Raw genomic sequence first — 15064 nt, 5'->3', positions numbered from 1 at the left:
GCCGCGAACGTGGCATCGAACTAGAGGAACGACAATAGGATCATTTGTCCTAGGCTCAGCCACTTGAATGCCAGTCGTCGCGTCCGCCCAGGAGCACAACTTGGCGCAGTCACGCTACGCCTTCGGATGGCCACGATTCCGGCGTTAGGCAAAAGCAAAGAAAGGCACCAAGGACACCAGCACTGGCGTCGCGGCATGTGTCGAGCTCTGGCTTGGTGATTCGAAGCCATGTGCGACTTGCGACGGTGAGAAGCTGATGAAGTTCTGATATTCCACCCCCGCCAGCACCTGCATGGAGCTGACAGTTGCCGGCGACCAAGCTGCAAGCCTATAATTAGGCTGATCCACAGCGGGCGCCAACCGCCCTACAGGGCCGCAATGATGAAAGCGATCGAAAGCAGACCGCATTGTCAAGCAAACCGCGCAAGTCATTGATCGCATCAACAGCGGCAGGGTAGCAGAAAAAGAAGATTACTCGTGCATCTTGGGTGTTTCTGACATCACATGCACGTGCATGACGCGTTTCGTCATGGCGATCTTGGGCTGACGACCCGGCCACGGCTCAGCGCCTGCAAACCTACTTACACAAGCAGGGGTACCGTCAGCAACGTCCTTATTACTACCCACCTTTGCCGTCGTGGCGCAGCCTCTTCTCTCAAATCGCATCCTCGAGCAATTGACGCAGAAACCTCACACTTACATCGGCCCTACTCGACACTGATCGCCCGCCATGAATATGATGCGCAAGAAGACGCAGTATGTGCAAATCACACCAATACCGTCTTTCATACCGCGCCAGCTCGCAATCGACTTCCTCCACAGCCACGGCGAGATCATCGAGCTGAACCCCCTTGTCACCGGCCACGAGCCCATCAAAGCACCGCGCGACGCTCCCGCAGACGAATACTACTCAACATGGTACGAAATATCGCAGCGCATACAGTACATACCCGGCATTGGCAAGATGGGGAGCGGCGCAATCAAGTTCCGCGGTGTCTTCCACGACCTGCCGTTCGGGCTTCAGACACACACCTACGCGCCTGCGAACGTCGACCTGCGCCAGAAGTGGCATATTGGCGGCAACCAGATTGGCGAGCCACCTGAGCCGAAAGAGCTGGGCTCCGCTGCGCCACCCGAGGGACTCTACATTCGCCAGGATGTAGAGATCAAATGCAACGTCGCCATGATGAACTTTGTCAAGAAGGAAATGAAGGCAGCTTGCACGATCATGATCGAGCGATTGGTCAAGAAGGCGGAGCTGCTCGACTCGGGCGCAATCCAGGCGATGATGGAGAATGGGCGCATGAAGACAGTCAACCCCGCTGATCGCTCAACGTATGGCCACACACCACCGCAGCCATCGCCGACCCAACCCTACCAGATGCCCATGTCCCCGCACCGGCAAAGCCAACAATGGGCGCAGCCCGCACAGCAGCCCGGCCCTCCTGTCCCACCAAAGCAGCTCCTAGGCACGAACGACGTTGTTATGGAGTTGCCAGGCGACTTCTACCATCCTCAGCCGTCCCCGTCCCCGTCCCACCTCTCCCCTCACGATAACCGCGCGTCGTCTGCTTCCGAGCCATCACAATACTCGCCAAACCCGCAAGATGCGCGCTGGTCGACAGCATCGCATAGCACCGCGAGTTCACGCCCTAGCTCGTATGCGCCATCAGAGGGCATGAAATCGCCAGGGCTAGAACAAAAGGCATTCGCGGCCGAGCTGCCAACGATGGAAGAGACAAAGGAGGAGCACAACAGCCATCAGAGGCGGCCAAGTGGCCAGCAGGGCCAACAGGGCCAACAGGCGTATGCGTATAATCCGCAGGACTATGCGCGGGCGCCCGGGCAACAGCAGTATGCCAACCCGCCCTACCCAGTTTATGGGCCACGGTAATTGATGAATATGTCACACTTTGGTGTTTCTTGGACGTACACGCACAGTAATGTTTTTGAGAGTTTGGTGTCCGTAATGCAGGGCGGCTGTTTGTCTACCTCTTGTCACGATTTACGAATTTTTGCGAAATGCTTTTCAGATATCCCCTTCCGTTGAGTAATGCAATCATATTATTTCTATGTCTACGAACTTGTCACCAAGGATCAACTGTTCAGTGCTGTGTAGCGTCTCGATATCTAGGGTATCACTTCTTGACCATGCGCCAATCGCCAGAACGCACCCAGATATAGGTCGGTGCTGAGCACATCCGCCATCTCCTCGCCAGTTTTGATACTTTACGATACTTGCGTTGGGATTGGGATGGTGATTTGTTTGAGGTGTACAATCCCGTGATTGAGAGGTGAAATAATATTTCAACAAAGTTCATCATCGACAGACAGTGCGTGGTGTCATGTGGATATTACCACAATTAATGCCAACATGATCCATAAAAATCTGTATCCATAACGCTCTCACATCCTCCTCCTGGCGTCCACACAGACTTACAGATACCCTTAGTATGATCTAGAATCTGAGTTTGTGCTTAATACCCGCTAAACTCCTTGTGTTGACTTTCACTCTACACTCCTTCCATCGCAACTGTTTCGATGTATACCCCATTCGATATACATCACACTAGAATCCGACTTAACATGGAGTAATTCCTAAAGACAACGCTATCTACTCTGCAGATTCCCTCATAATGATTACCAGCTATTATCAAAGGCGTGACCAGTGACCGAGAAGGTGCTGCGGTAAGCAACGATTACTAATAATTAAAGACTGTATACAACGTAGACTCCCGTTCGTTTGTTAAGAAAGCAGAAAACGACTGAAATGCCAGTGTAGATTGCAGAATGAGGTTCAGTGTCTCTCTAACTCTCTAGTATGTTTCTAGCCATAGCTTGGGTGAAGCTTAGGTCCTGCAATGCATGTACCTGCCTGATGCGAAAAGGTCGGTCGTGTCACCCCTTCCAGCGCTTCGCAGTACATATCCACACCAGTTGGCTCTAGCGGTATTAAAGCATAGCTTATACGTGATACAAAAACCATAATGTAATGAGCCTGACGTCACAACATAACAAAAGACCCTCACTATTACGCTGCGTGCAAAGGCCTGCTTTCTTGGTTCGTGGCGGGATGCCCTCGCACTTGCAGAGGAGATACCTATAGTCACAGCTCACCGGGTGGAGGCTTGCGACGTCTAGGTTCCCGATCGTTAAGGGCTTGGTTTCGAATCTGCCTTGAACCGTGGCCGTGCAGCCCTCGTCCGCTCGTGCGGTAAGCTGATGCTTTGCGCGTAGAGTCAAATCAAGTCAACACAGGTAGCGAGAGGAAAGGTGGGAGAGGGACGCGGGGCTGGAATATACAGAGGGATGCGCTAGTAGACGCTAGCGCAGGCGCTCACTCAGCAGGCACGTGAGTGTAGTCCTCAGTCACCGACGCGTCTCCGCCTTCACCGCGCCTTTCCTGACGTAGTCGCGATATTCAAGCCCCTAGGAACACCGCAACCATCTTGGAGGACACCAATGCGTAGGCATGGAGCCAGATCGTGTTGATACCGATAGGATGGAGGACGATGGGGAAGAAACTGCTGTCCATGTAAGTCTTGCACCGACACCTCGTCGTACCACAACAACAACAACACTGACCAAAACATAGCAGCAACACATCCAACCCACCTTCTCTGGTCATGAGAGCCTCCAGGATCCCCAGCGCACCATCAGTCTCGCATTTCGTCCCGTATATCACGAGGATGGCGTGAATCAGGTGAACGACTGGTTGAATTCGATCAGCAGCGCCAGCAACGATCCATACTTAACAGTCGAGTCTTTCCCCGTTCCACAATGCCCCGCTACACCCTCCATGTTCCAACCAGATTCTTCAACTCCCGCACCTGGTTGCGAACGCATCACCAAGGAGGCGTTTGAGCTTGTTTTGGAGCAAAATGCGAGATTGAGGCAGGAGCCGAAGTTGGTGAAGGAGGCTCGTGCGAAGGCGGAAAAGACGTGCTCCGATCTGGCGGCTTGGACTTTGTGGGAGCGAGAAAGGTTGATGCGCGAGTTGGAGGAGGCCAGAGCGATACATCGTGCTTTCATCCAGGATGAGGTCGACAAGCTTATCGCCGAAGAGACAGGCCGTCTGACTATGGATCAGTAAGGGGATGGACTGTGCTCAAAGTTGGTGTACTGTGGTTGGAATCCGCGAAGTACCTATGAGTTATGTTATCGACGTGCATATGCCAGATGGCCTTCCATAGATCGTTCCTGTCCCAAATATATGCGATGACGGCATGTAGGCTGTGGCTCACCGACTTGTTTCGCTCCGTTGACACGAGGAGTGAGGTGAAAACTTGTTCGCTGCTTCCCAATTTGGACTCACGGTGGGATGACATGAGCTATCACCGCCGCGCCGTCGTAAAAAAGACAGTACTGGCGACCTATCACTACACATCTCCTCAAGTCAATTACCATTGGCCACATATACGACATGGCGGAATTTTCCTTGAAGAGAATGTTGTTCGCGACGCTGCTAGCTACACGAATCGCTGCAGGAGCGAGACCTGTCCCGCAATATCAGCCAGAGACTGAGTACGAGGCATCCAACGAAGATGAAGAGGAAGACGCGACGACACAAGCGCACGAAGATTCCGAAGACGAGGATGACGAGGATGACGAGCCTGTGCCAGCCGCGGAAGATGCTGGAGACGACGCCGATACGCTACGAACTCCCTCCGAAGACCGCGACCTCCGGGCGACGTGGACTGCCAGCATCAACCACCTCTGGAAATGCGCCGCCGACAAGGTCACCATCCTGGCCGCACAAGCTAGAGACGCTGCACTCGATGCTGTCAAGAAGATGAAGGAGCTTGGATTTATTGGCACAGCAAAGGCAATCGTCCATTGGATGAGGATGAATCCATGGAAGACGGCGTTGATCGTGGTGCCTCTCGTTGCGCTTGCAATCACAGCGATAGCGCTCTCGGCCACGGGCTTTGGCCCAGCTGGAATCGTCGCAGGTACGTCATCTCGGAGGATATATCGTGGACATTGAATACTGACGTCTTCTAGGGAGCGCAGCCGCGGCGATGCATGCGGGTATTGGCAGCGTTGTCGCGGGCTCGGTTTTCGCGACGTGCACCAGTGCGATGATGGGCGGATACGGCGCAGTAATCATATTCGGAGGTGTCTGGGCCATGTCGACTGTGTCGGTAATCTTGTTTGCGGCTGTGCAAAAACATCGGGAGAGTCGCCATGAACGCGCTCTGGTACCACGAAATAAACCTACACCAAAGTCTGCATCCGAGATCGCGAAGCAAGCCGCGTCCGATGCCGTCTTCTGGGGCATGGTGGCCGCAGCCTACGTGGTATATAGGTTTAAGAGCTGGTACCGTGGACATGGAGAGGGGACTGAAGAGGTGAACGAATGACTTCGCAAGGTCTTGAACCACTCTTCGTGGCATTTTGCATTTGCCAGACACCAGAGGTTGCAGGATGTCGTGGTGAACAAGCGTTTGATAGAGAAGCAGGGCTGAGGGCGTGAAAGACCGAAAACATGTATCCAGTGACTGTGGAGTAGAAAGCGTAAACTAGAACATGAGATTCGATAATAGCCTGGTCAAGGATAATTCTGCGTCAATGCTGGAAACGATTAGGTTCTCAAAAGCCTCGTTACGTAGGAGATACCTGGTGCTGCAACAACTACGGTCGAAGCTCGCAAAAGGACACGTTAACCCGCTTTCTGACCTGTATACACATCCCGATGTCCAGGTCAACGCAGTTTACGCTTTCCGAGAACATAGTAACTCTTCATCCCTGATGCTTGCGCGTACACAATCGCGAGTCTGTACCCCGTTCGTGAACGGAATCGCTGGTGCGGTCTTTCCATGAGCGCGAAACGATGGAAACGAAGCCTGAGCGGCACAGAGTCACGAGAAAGATGTGCTGAAAGGTTCGCCCAGTATGTGATGGCGATTGTGAGGAGTTCAGGAGTCGTCCGAGCTGACATGGAGCGACCCACTAGCGCTGACTAACGATGATGCAGGCCAAGATCGGCGGCGGCGCGGCAAGCCTCACCCCCTTCCTCGCCAGCAACAGGCGCGTCCATCATGCCACCAGATCGTTCACGCACCACCAACTCACAAGGTAGGCAGAAGTCATGCTCAGAGTGCGCAAAGGCAAAACGCAAATGCGGTCTCGAGCAGCCTCATTGCGCACGATGCGCCAGGCAGCACTTATCATGCGTCTACCCTCTACAGCCTCGGTCGCAGCCCGCGATACCGCAGAACGACACATCTGCAACACCTACTGACTTGGACTCATCCAATGCGCCAATGGAGATGCCAGAGATTGATGATGGCGGTCTTGCTTTCGACTTCGACCTACCTGACATGCCAGCCAACCCCACCGCAGACATCTTAGATTTCGACTTCTGCACCGCAACAGACTCTCTGGACGCGCTCACGGACATGCTCAACACACCAGCTCACCAGGAAGATCAAATGACTTTACGAAAGTCTTATGCCCCAGTGAGCCAGCCCTTCTCAGCGAGACACCTGTCGCCCTTCGCAAAGTCCAGAGTGGAGTACTCGATCGAGCTCGTCAAACTCGCGCCAAAGATGATGGTAGAGCAATGTTGCACACCATGGGCTCACTCTTTGCTATACGAAGACCATATGCCACGATCCTTACAAGATGTACACGCGGCATGTGCCCTTTATGTTACCATGAACGACAACAATGCTGAGCATGTCGCACGATTCATTACAAGTCGCGCAAAAGAGCTCATATCCACTGCTATACCAACTACCCCGATCGAGATTCTAGCTCGTACACAGGCCCTGATGTTGTATGAGATCATGCTCATCTTTGGCGGCGACATGCGACTTTACGCCCGAGCCGACGCCCTGATACCGCATCTGGAAGATGTGGGTGTTGTCCTTCTACCCATTGCAGCAGAGGATCCCGAGCTTCCAGCTACACTTCCACTTTATCCCAGTACAGCCGCTCGCTCAGCCTGGCAGTCGTACATCTTCCGCGAGTCAGCCAGACGCACGGCCTTGGTAGCTTTCCACATAACCGTCATATACACCCTGCTGAGCGGTCAGATGAGGTCTTGCGCGAAAGAGCTTTCTTTGAAGAACCGCGTCACGCTTTCTGCGCACTTGTGGAAGGCAACGAGCGCATTCGACTTTGCTATGGCATGGAATAGCAAGAATCACTTTGTCATCAAGGAACTTGACTTCACGGATGTCTTGAGGGGTGCGCAGCCGGATGACCTTGATACGTTTGCTAACATGATGCTCATTGGTCTTCAAGGCATCGATGACATACGAGGCTGGTATCATACACGAGGTGGGGCTCTCACATAGCCTCTTCCCGCCAATGCCAGCGCGCCGAAATTGACTGACCTCACTGTCGTCCAACATCAACCATCGGCCCGTACAAGCCAAGCTCCCGGTATCTGACAACTCCAAATGAGCAAAGCTACCTAGTTCTTGTCGTCACCCAGGCCCTCCATAGAAGTACCCGGCACCGGTGTCTTTTGACAGTCAGCGAAGCCCAAGAAAAGCACAATATACAACGACTTACCTCGGGGAAGTTCCACCACCGATCCACGTTTTCAATGAACTCCTCTCCCTTCTGTTTGCCATACTTGATGATCCAAGCCTTCTCAGCGTTCGAAAGCGGATGATGGCGCCAGGGACACTTGACACCCATCTCACAGCGTTTCTTCGTAAGGTATGTGGTGAAGCAAAGCCCCAGGTCGTGGCGCTGCTCGGAGCCGTACATGCCCGGTGCGATCTTTCCGTTGGCACCGTTGATAAAGCGCTGAGCCTTGGGCTTGCTCGCGTACATGGTGAAGATACGATAATCGTAGCCGCGGAGGTCGTGCACGGTCGGTGGAAACTCTGCTGTATTGGCGTTTTGGAGGTGCGGCAGGCCCAACTTGGGCTCTTGGGCTGACTTTGCTGTACTGGGCGTTTGGCTGGATCTGCGGTGCACCGACTGAATTGGCGCATGCTGGACGGTCGGAGTGTGCGCTTCTGGACCTTCGTAATGGCGGTACGGCTCCTCATGCCTCGGATACTCAGGCTGTGGCATCTTCCGACCGGTACTCATTCTCACCGCGGGAGCAACGTGGGCCGTCTCTAAAGCGTCGTCGTCCCAGTCCACTTCATCCTCGACGAAGTACTCTGGACGCGAATGCGCCTCACTGGAGTGCTCCTGATGATGTTGCTGCGCATCTTGACTTTGGCCGTACGCTTGCTGGATGTGAGCTTCCAGTCGGCTGGTATCTCGCGTGCGACTGATTCGGAAGGCAGCATCCTGCCTGGGCGACCAGTGCCTATCGTCGTCGCGGTCACCGTATCGGCCGGCCATAGCCTTCGCCTCATCCGCAGCCACCTCAGCATCGGTCTTGATCTGGCCAACTCGGACCTTGCAAGCACGAGCAATGTGTCCCTGCTCTCCACATCGAAAGCAACCCTTCTTATCAGTGAAGGCAGCTGGACAATCAGCTACCCTATGCCCTTAATAGTCTTAGCAAGGAAGAGTTGGGAATCTGCAAGTATACAACCAACCTTTCTTGTTACAAGCAAAGCACCGCTGGTACTCCGCCTTCTCCGGCTTCCGATCCTCTCGCTGCGGCTCCACGTCCACGGGCTCCCGACGCAGCGGTGACCGCTCTCGATACCGGGCTCGCTCACTACGCCAATCTTGCTCATCTCGCGGATCTTGACGCCGGGCAGGCGAACGACTACGATCTCGATCTAGCTGTCTCACTCGCAGTTCTTCTTCGGCCCGTGCGTAATCTCGTTTCCGTACGGCGAGCTGCGGACGGCGTCGACCTTGCATCCTCTCGCCATCAACATCCTCAACACATCTACCACGGTCTTCGCGTTCTCTGGGTCCCCTCGGTGGGGGCTCGGACGGAGGCGGTGGAGCGTTGTCGGGACCGTACGGACCGGGTTGTGCTGGCCGGTGGTCTCGCATGTTGGGTTGCCGGGACATATCTGCGCTTGTCAGTGTAGATGGTCACGTCAGGTTAGCCAAGATGTATTCAGAGGTATCAAGCTGGGTTTATTGTGGATGATGTGGAGCTTCTGTCAGGTGGGAGTAACAAGTCTACGTGACCGTGTATTGACGCACGGGCCATGAGCGCAGTCACGCAGCGTAGTAACGACCAGCTTGCCGGCCCGTGTTGTACTCCAAGTCGTCCATCTTCAATCAACATCCTCTGATTGGTACGTTGTGTTTCCCCGCCGTGCTCATGTTATGAAGTTCGTGTACTAATGGTATCTTCTAGTGTTCTCGCTGTCATGTCGCCCAACGGTCTCGGAGGTCGTCCGCCCACCCAGTTTCTACCCCCCGCTGGTGCCTACTACGATCAATTCGACATCATTGAACTCTTCGGCCCAGACGTACCTAGGAAGGGTCTTTGTAGTCACTGTCTACAGCCTGGATGCAGATGCGTCGGAGATCCCACCGGGTGCACGAACGCGTGTGGTCTGTGCGGCTGTAAAGACCAGCACGCGAAGAGGGTAAGATGTACTTGCCACCATCAATATCTCGTGACTGACTTAACATAGCTATGCTCTATGGCTTACTGCTCATTGAAGTGGCGCAAAGAGCACGGATGTATGCCTCAGCCCAATGAGATGGTCGCGCTCCGTCCCGGTATGAACCAGGTCGCAGATCTTCAGAGCCTTGGGATCGTACAGGCTATGTCTCATGTCTCTATGGACGTCTTGCCGAACATGGAGAATTCTGATGTCAAGGAGTACTATGCTGGTCATACGGTACAGCACAGCCATCGCATTCGAGTCCTTACGCCCATAGTCTGGATCAACGAAAGCGGAAAGAAGAGCGCAGCTGCTTCTATCAAGTTCAACTCCGGTCAAGCTGCAGCAGCTTCTAGCAAAGTCTCCTCCGCTGCCGACCACCGTATGACAAACTCCCAGGTTCACGATCTACCCTTCATCGATCCCCAACTCGCGAGAGCAATCCGCCAAGTCACCGAGGAGCCTTCTTCCCATCCGCCAATGGCGATCCCAGGTCTCTGGCTCCAGCCACAAGCTCCACCAGACAACAACATGCAGCTTCAGATCATTCCTCCTGCCAATACCATTGTCATCCCCGCATCCGGATCCGCACCGCACGTCACGCAAGAGCACGTTATGTCTCCGATAGCAAACCTACAACTATACTACGAGAAGCTGCTCCACGAGCGCGACGAGCGAGAGCTTCAACACATCGCCGAGAGTAAGGACAAGGACAGGATGATCAGGACGCTCAAGACCCAGCTTGGATGGCCTTTGGACTAGATGTCGGTAAATGGGTCGTGCATTGGGCGACACGACACTTGATGATGTACCAGGTGGCGTATGACAGCGCAATGGGAACGAGCTGATGACTTGGTATTCCTGGGAACAAGGACAATGAGTCTGGAGCCTACATCGACGCCAGGTCGCCTATTTTGTATGCTCTCATGCTAATGTAGGCTGCAGGCCTGTTCAGTCTTTTCATGGTTGACGTAGTCCAAAGCACTTCTACGATACTAGATAATTCTGCATACAGTTCAGTACTGCACATCTTCTGCTTCCAGTGATTCTGTTCTCTAGTTTCATACATACTAGACACATACCTAGGCCAGAAGTCGTGGTGACTAGAAGATCGCGCCAGTTGATGTCATAGTCACGTGCTGCTAGGTCACAGTCGTGCCTACCTATCTGGGTACGTAGGTGAGAGCAACACGCCAAGCTGAGACGCGTCGTTGTCAACAAACAGCCAAACACTCGACTTACCCATGCCCTCAGATATCACCCACCACGACACATCACGATGGCCAATCTCTACTTGATGCAGGCCTTGTACGCCCCGAAGCCGCCTCCGCCCACGCCTAGTCCTGGTGTTTCCGCGCTCGACGACGACGGCATGCAGGGACGACAAAGGCAGTCTGTCATGCCCGAGCGCCTCAGCATGATGGAAGTCGAAGGTAAGAACCCCAAAAAACTGTTTTCAACCCTATTGACCCATAGCAGAACCACCTGAACCCGAATCAGAGGCCACTGCGCGCTGGAAACCGACTGGTGCCAATGTTCAGCCAGTCGGCATCAAGAGCGAGTTTCCGAGCTCCGACGCTGCGGACAGATTTTTGGAATCGCTCCCGTCTCTTCCTGGCAACATTGCTGTTACGCCTTCTCCGCCCTCGTCGATGACGCTTCCTGCTGGCCTTACGTACCCAATCGAGCGATACCTACCACCTGCGGGACCATATTACGACCAGAACGCTCTCCTTCCCGTCTTTGGACCGGTATTCTTCAAATACAAACCTTGTATGATCTGTTGGACCTGCCACCCCGTCGCAGGCTATTCGACCACGTCTTGCGGGAAGGTATGCAAGGTCTGCGGAACCCGCCGCCACCCAGACGAGGTAAGACCTACCGCAAATGCGCAGTAGCACTGCTGACATAGGTGCTAGAGCTGTTCCCTGTTCTATTGTAACAGAGACTGGTATCGCCAGCAGGAGATTCCATGCGGTCCAGAAACCGTTCGAGATCGACAAATTCGTCCCGACAAACAAGAGCTCGCTGTCCTCTCTCGTATCGGTGTCATGTATAATGCACGCGGTCCAAACAACACTATTCTTGTAAACCCAAAGCATCCGATCGTTCAGGGCTTCTACAAAGACAAGCCAAGGTCGAAGGCATTGATGCGGAAGATATTCGAGGCGGACCCAAGGCATCGCTCGACGTCCATTCCATCGCGCAGTGGGCCAACGCTTGTGGCAAATGCCCCTGCACAGCAACCGCTTCCGCCGCTGATGAGCCCATACACCATACCGATAAGATCTGTGGACAACAGCCTCGACCCGCGTCTCCAGGGTCGCACCTCCTATGGCGCGCCCGGCCAACTGGCGCTTCCGCAGCCCGATACCGCCAGCAACAGCAGCGAAACCCCGACTGATCCAGAAGACATCGAAAAGAAGCTTCAGGACCAGGAGGTCGAGAATCTGAACTTGAGAATGCAGGCAGTTGTGAAGGATCGTGAGATTCGGAAGCTGAGGGCGGAGCTCGAGCAACTGCGCGCTCAAGCTGCTAACACTGGTGGCGCATACTAGACCATTAGCGGGTAGCCTTGTTCGCAGGCTACTGTGTGCGGCTGGGTCGGCGATGATCGTGGAAAGGTGTGCGTGTATGTATAGGAAGGCAAATGTGCCCAGTCATTTGAGACTACATGAGTATCAAAATGAGAGTTTGTAACATTCTAAAGCGATGTAGACTTCTGGATGACATTTATGGACATGGGACGTGATGTCGTGAGGCGCGCCGGTGCGGCGAATTGCGAAAGTGGAGGTGGGATGACTAATCTAGCGGCAAACTTCCATCCCCGATCTTCCGACGACGCGTCTTCATCACTCTTTCCACACGCTCGTCCAGCCGTACATCGCAATGCATCGCAGCAGCCACGCTCCATCACAACCACGCACGTCAATGACATTCCACCATACCGTCGCAGCACCAGACTTTACATCGACGAGAATGATTACATGAACTACGAATGTGCAGGTGGCCGGTAGCCCGTTTCGATTGTCCCAATCACGGATTGTGCGCAGGCAGCCTCAAGTTGCGCGCAGATTTCGATCGTCGCCTAAACTCCCAAAGGCCCACAATCCCCGCAATCTGCGGTACACCCACATTATATTGCTTACATTTCTAGAGTTTCCCATCGTGTGACACAGGACATGTACACCCTTCTGGGACTGGCCCCTCGGGGCTTTACCAGCTTGCTCCAACGGATTCGTAGCCGGGTGAGTGACCATTAACGAGGTCGCTCACGTGGGCGAGCATCTATCAGCGCACGATTTCTTCTTTTTGCCCTTTCTTTTTTGCTTCTTTTTGCCGGCGTCGTTTCCATTGCAGACGTCTGCACGCCGGCTTCACGCGCGTGCGATTACACCTTTTTGACATCTATCGACGCTGCCGAGCAGTCTTGCATCTTCATCAAGTCCTACTAGTCAGTTCCTTCTTTGCTGTGTCGATTGCTGTAATATGCAGATAGTCGTTCTAAAGTGTAGAAGTTCGAGCAGAGGTATTATGCTTGTCCACCTCAATCACGGTGCATGTATCGTCAATTTCTGGTAGTGGTACAGGAGATGTTCAATTCTGCTCTAAAGGTATCATTACGAAAGTCCATCTGCAGCTATCCTACTTGCGAAAGCGGGAGCATATCGCCTCAGGTCCTGGGACGCTTTGTGCCCGTTGGAACGCCGTCACCCGTCAACTCAGCAATGCGAGCGTCTTTTGCAACCAACTCAATGCGAGCTTGCCGAAGTTCTTCAACTAGGCGCCTGTTCTCTGCCTCCAGGAAGCGGTTCCGCTCAGACTGGTGCGATGTGTCTTGTTCAGAGGCGCTCGCTGCAATATCGCCACCGCCAGAGTTATGTGTCACTGGCTGATCGACAATCGGTGCAATTTCACCACCAAGTACCCCATCCTCTTCATCTACCACGCGTCGAGTCATAAGCCTAGGATCACGACTGGAATCCACGCTGTGGTTGGGGCCCCTGTTGCTGGGCTTGGAGCTGTATACCGGCTTTTGCGCTTCCTGCACATCTTCCGGCACATGCGAAACAATGCCCTCAGGATTTGAAAGCCCTTCAACGCTTGGCCTTGACTGCTTTTGACCCTTCCCTGACTTGGGCCAGACAGTCCTTCCTGGTGTATATAGTGGCATCGAGGTCGTGCGGAAGAGCTCGCGTACGAGCGGATGGTCTTCGTTTACGTTGACAACGTCCGTAAACTTTCGGAAGTTGTGCACGAGTCCGGCTTTGACTAGGTAGACGAATTCGCCAACACCGGGGCGGATATGCTGTGTCTTGACCACCTTGTGGCCGCGAGCCTTCCACCACGACATCCTCGCATATATCTGACCACATGTCTGCCCCGGATGGTCACAAGTTCCGCAAACTCGACACTTCCTCTTGCACCTCTTGTGGCTGTCTTCATGCTTGGGCCCCCAGCAGATAATACACACGCGGATCTCGCCGTTGGCGTACACGTTGAACATGGCTTCGCCGAAGGTACTTTCGAGAATGAACTCGTCGTAGTACGGTCCGGATGGCGGCAGGCAATTCGCTATCGGGCACTTCAGACCCTTCACCGGGCCAATTGGCATCAAGACACCGGGCTTCATCTCTATTCGCACGCTGAACAACTGTAGTTCGCGTTGGGTTGGAAGGTCGTCTAGGAATACAATGTCAGCTAAGCTGGTCAAGAGAAAGAAGGCGTGTGACCCTGGCGCATACGAGGTCGTCGCGCACCGTCATGCAGCCACCACAGGATGCTTGAAGGGTATCGCGCTTGTTTATGATGTCGACGTCGGTCACACGAAAGTACGATGTAGACCTATACTCACACTCAACTCCACCATCTGTCCACCTTGTTGTCTCCGCGGGCGCGTTCCGTCGCGGGTCAGGATCGCTATCGCGGCGGCCATACACGGAAGTGATGTTGCGCTGTTCCGACATCGCGTCGATACTGGACGAAAGAGGTCGCGGCTTGAGCGTGGGAAGACGAAGTGTGGGCGGTGTTCGACGCGAACGGTGCGGTGGAGGATGGGTGGGAGGTGTTGGGCAATGTGCGACTATGGCGCGATATTTTCATATCACGACTTAGCGTCACGCGCAGAAACTTTCGCGGTGTCTCTTTCACTATCTGGTCAAATTTGAGACGATGCAGGTCAGGATACTGGTCGAGCGCTCGAACGAAGCAGCCGCACTTCCGTCACCAAGATTGGGTCGCGACGAAAGCCTGACAAAGGCCACATCAAGGAAATCATATTGCGACGGGTGGCCTGGCAGCCACATTAAAATGAGGTTGTGCAAGTCATTGCAACAATCTATATCGAACAGCTTTGTGATCACTATCGGTGGATACAGCAATACCGACGAGTGATCCTTCGAATGGTTCTCGGTATTGCGACAACGAGGACGCGCATAATGACAGCTCGCCGGTCACCATCATACAGACTTCCAATCATGGCCCCGACATCTTGTGGACACAAACGCTTTTCTCGAGACGTGGCTAATGTGCTACGCTCAGCAAGAGTCTGGACAGCACAATATCTC

At 53.9% G+C, this 15064-nt stretch overlaps 8 protein-coding genes across 8 annotated transcripts; 6 read left to right on the top strand and 2 right to left on the bottom strand.

Annotated features, from left to right (window-relative positions):
* Positions 1-730: 730 nt before the first annotated feature.
* Positions 731-1894, top strand: J4E92_004846 (uncharacterized protein; the record flags this gene model as incomplete). The annotated part of the gene is made up of 1 exon (XM_051496234.1): positions 731-1894. One exon carries the CDS (start codon positions 731-733, stop codon positions 1892-1894), a length of 1164 nt encoding a protein of 387 aa, XP_051354074.1.
* Positions 1895-3689: 1795 nt separating this feature from the next.
* J4E92_004845 (uncharacterized protein) lies at positions 3690-4093 on the top strand (the record flags this gene model as incomplete). The annotated part of the gene is made up of 2 exons (XM_051496233.1): positions 3690-3694; positions 3733-4093. The coding sequence occupies 2 exons, from the start codon at positions 3690-3692 to the stop codon at positions 4091-4093; spliced, it is 366 nt and encodes a 121-aa protein (XP_051354073.1).
* A 354-nt stretch (positions 4094-4447) lies between these two features.
* Positions 4448-4987, top strand: J4E92_004844 (uncharacterized protein; the record flags this gene model as incomplete). Its single annotated transcript, XM_051496232.1, has 2 exons — positions 4448-4452; positions 4495-4987. The coding sequence occupies 2 exons, from the start codon at positions 4448-4450 to the stop codon at positions 4985-4987; spliced, it is 498 nt and encodes a 165-aa protein (XP_051354072.1).
* A 1279-nt stretch (positions 4988-6266) lies between these two features.
* On the top strand, positions 6267-7304 carry J4E92_004843 (uncharacterized protein; the record flags this gene model as incomplete). Its single annotated transcript, XM_051496231.1, has 1 exon — positions 6267-7304. The coding sequence occupies one exon, from the start codon at positions 6267-6269 to the stop codon at positions 7302-7304; it is 1038 nt and encodes a 345-aa protein (XP_051354071.1).
* A 1410-nt stretch (positions 7305-8714) lies between these two features.
* Positions 8715-9091, bottom strand: J4E92_004842 (uncharacterized protein; the record flags this gene model as incomplete). The annotated part of the gene is made up of 2 exons (XM_051496230.1): positions 8715-8953; positions 9085-9091. 2 exons carry the CDS (start codon positions 9089-9091, stop codon positions 8715-8717), a joined length of 246 nt encoding a protein of 81 aa, XP_051354070.1.
* Positions 9092-9254: 163 nt separating this feature from the next.
* Positions 9255-10259, top strand: J4E92_004841 (uncharacterized protein; the record flags this gene model as incomplete). Its single annotated transcript, XM_051496229.1, has 2 exons — positions 9255-9356; positions 9525-10259. 2 exons carry the CDS (start codon positions 9255-9257, stop codon positions 10257-10259), a joined length of 837 nt encoding a protein of 278 aa, XP_051354069.1.
* Positions 10260-11331: 1072 nt separating this feature from the next.
* On the top strand, positions 11332-12055 carry J4E92_004840 (uncharacterized protein; the record flags this gene model as incomplete). The annotated part of the gene is made up of 2 exons (XM_051496228.1): positions 11332-11338; positions 11481-12055. 2 exons carry the CDS (start codon positions 11332-11334, stop codon positions 12053-12055), a joined length of 582 nt encoding a protein of 193 aa, XP_051354068.1.
* Positions 12056-13170: 1115 nt separating this feature from the next.
* Positions 13171-14263, bottom strand: J4E92_004839 (uncharacterized protein; the record flags this gene model as incomplete). The annotated part of the gene is made up of 2 exons (XM_051496227.1): positions 13171-14151; positions 14258-14263. 2 exons carry the CDS (start codon positions 14261-14263, stop codon positions 13171-13173), a joined length of 987 nt encoding a protein of 328 aa, XP_051354067.1.
* Between the last annotated feature and the right edge of the window lie 801 nt (positions 14264-15064).

The sequence above is a fragment of the Alternaria infectoria genome, assembly GCF_024043175.1.
Source record: "Alternaria infectoria strain BMP 0036 chromosome Unknown scaffold_6, whole genome shotgun sequence".
Lineage (NCBI taxonomy): Eukaryota > Fungi > Ascomycota > Dothideomycetes > Pleosporales > Pleosporaceae > Alternaria > Alternaria infectoria.
The sequence above is the reverse complement of the archived record's forward strand: the minus strand, read 5'-3'. Positions and strand labels throughout refer to the sequence as shown.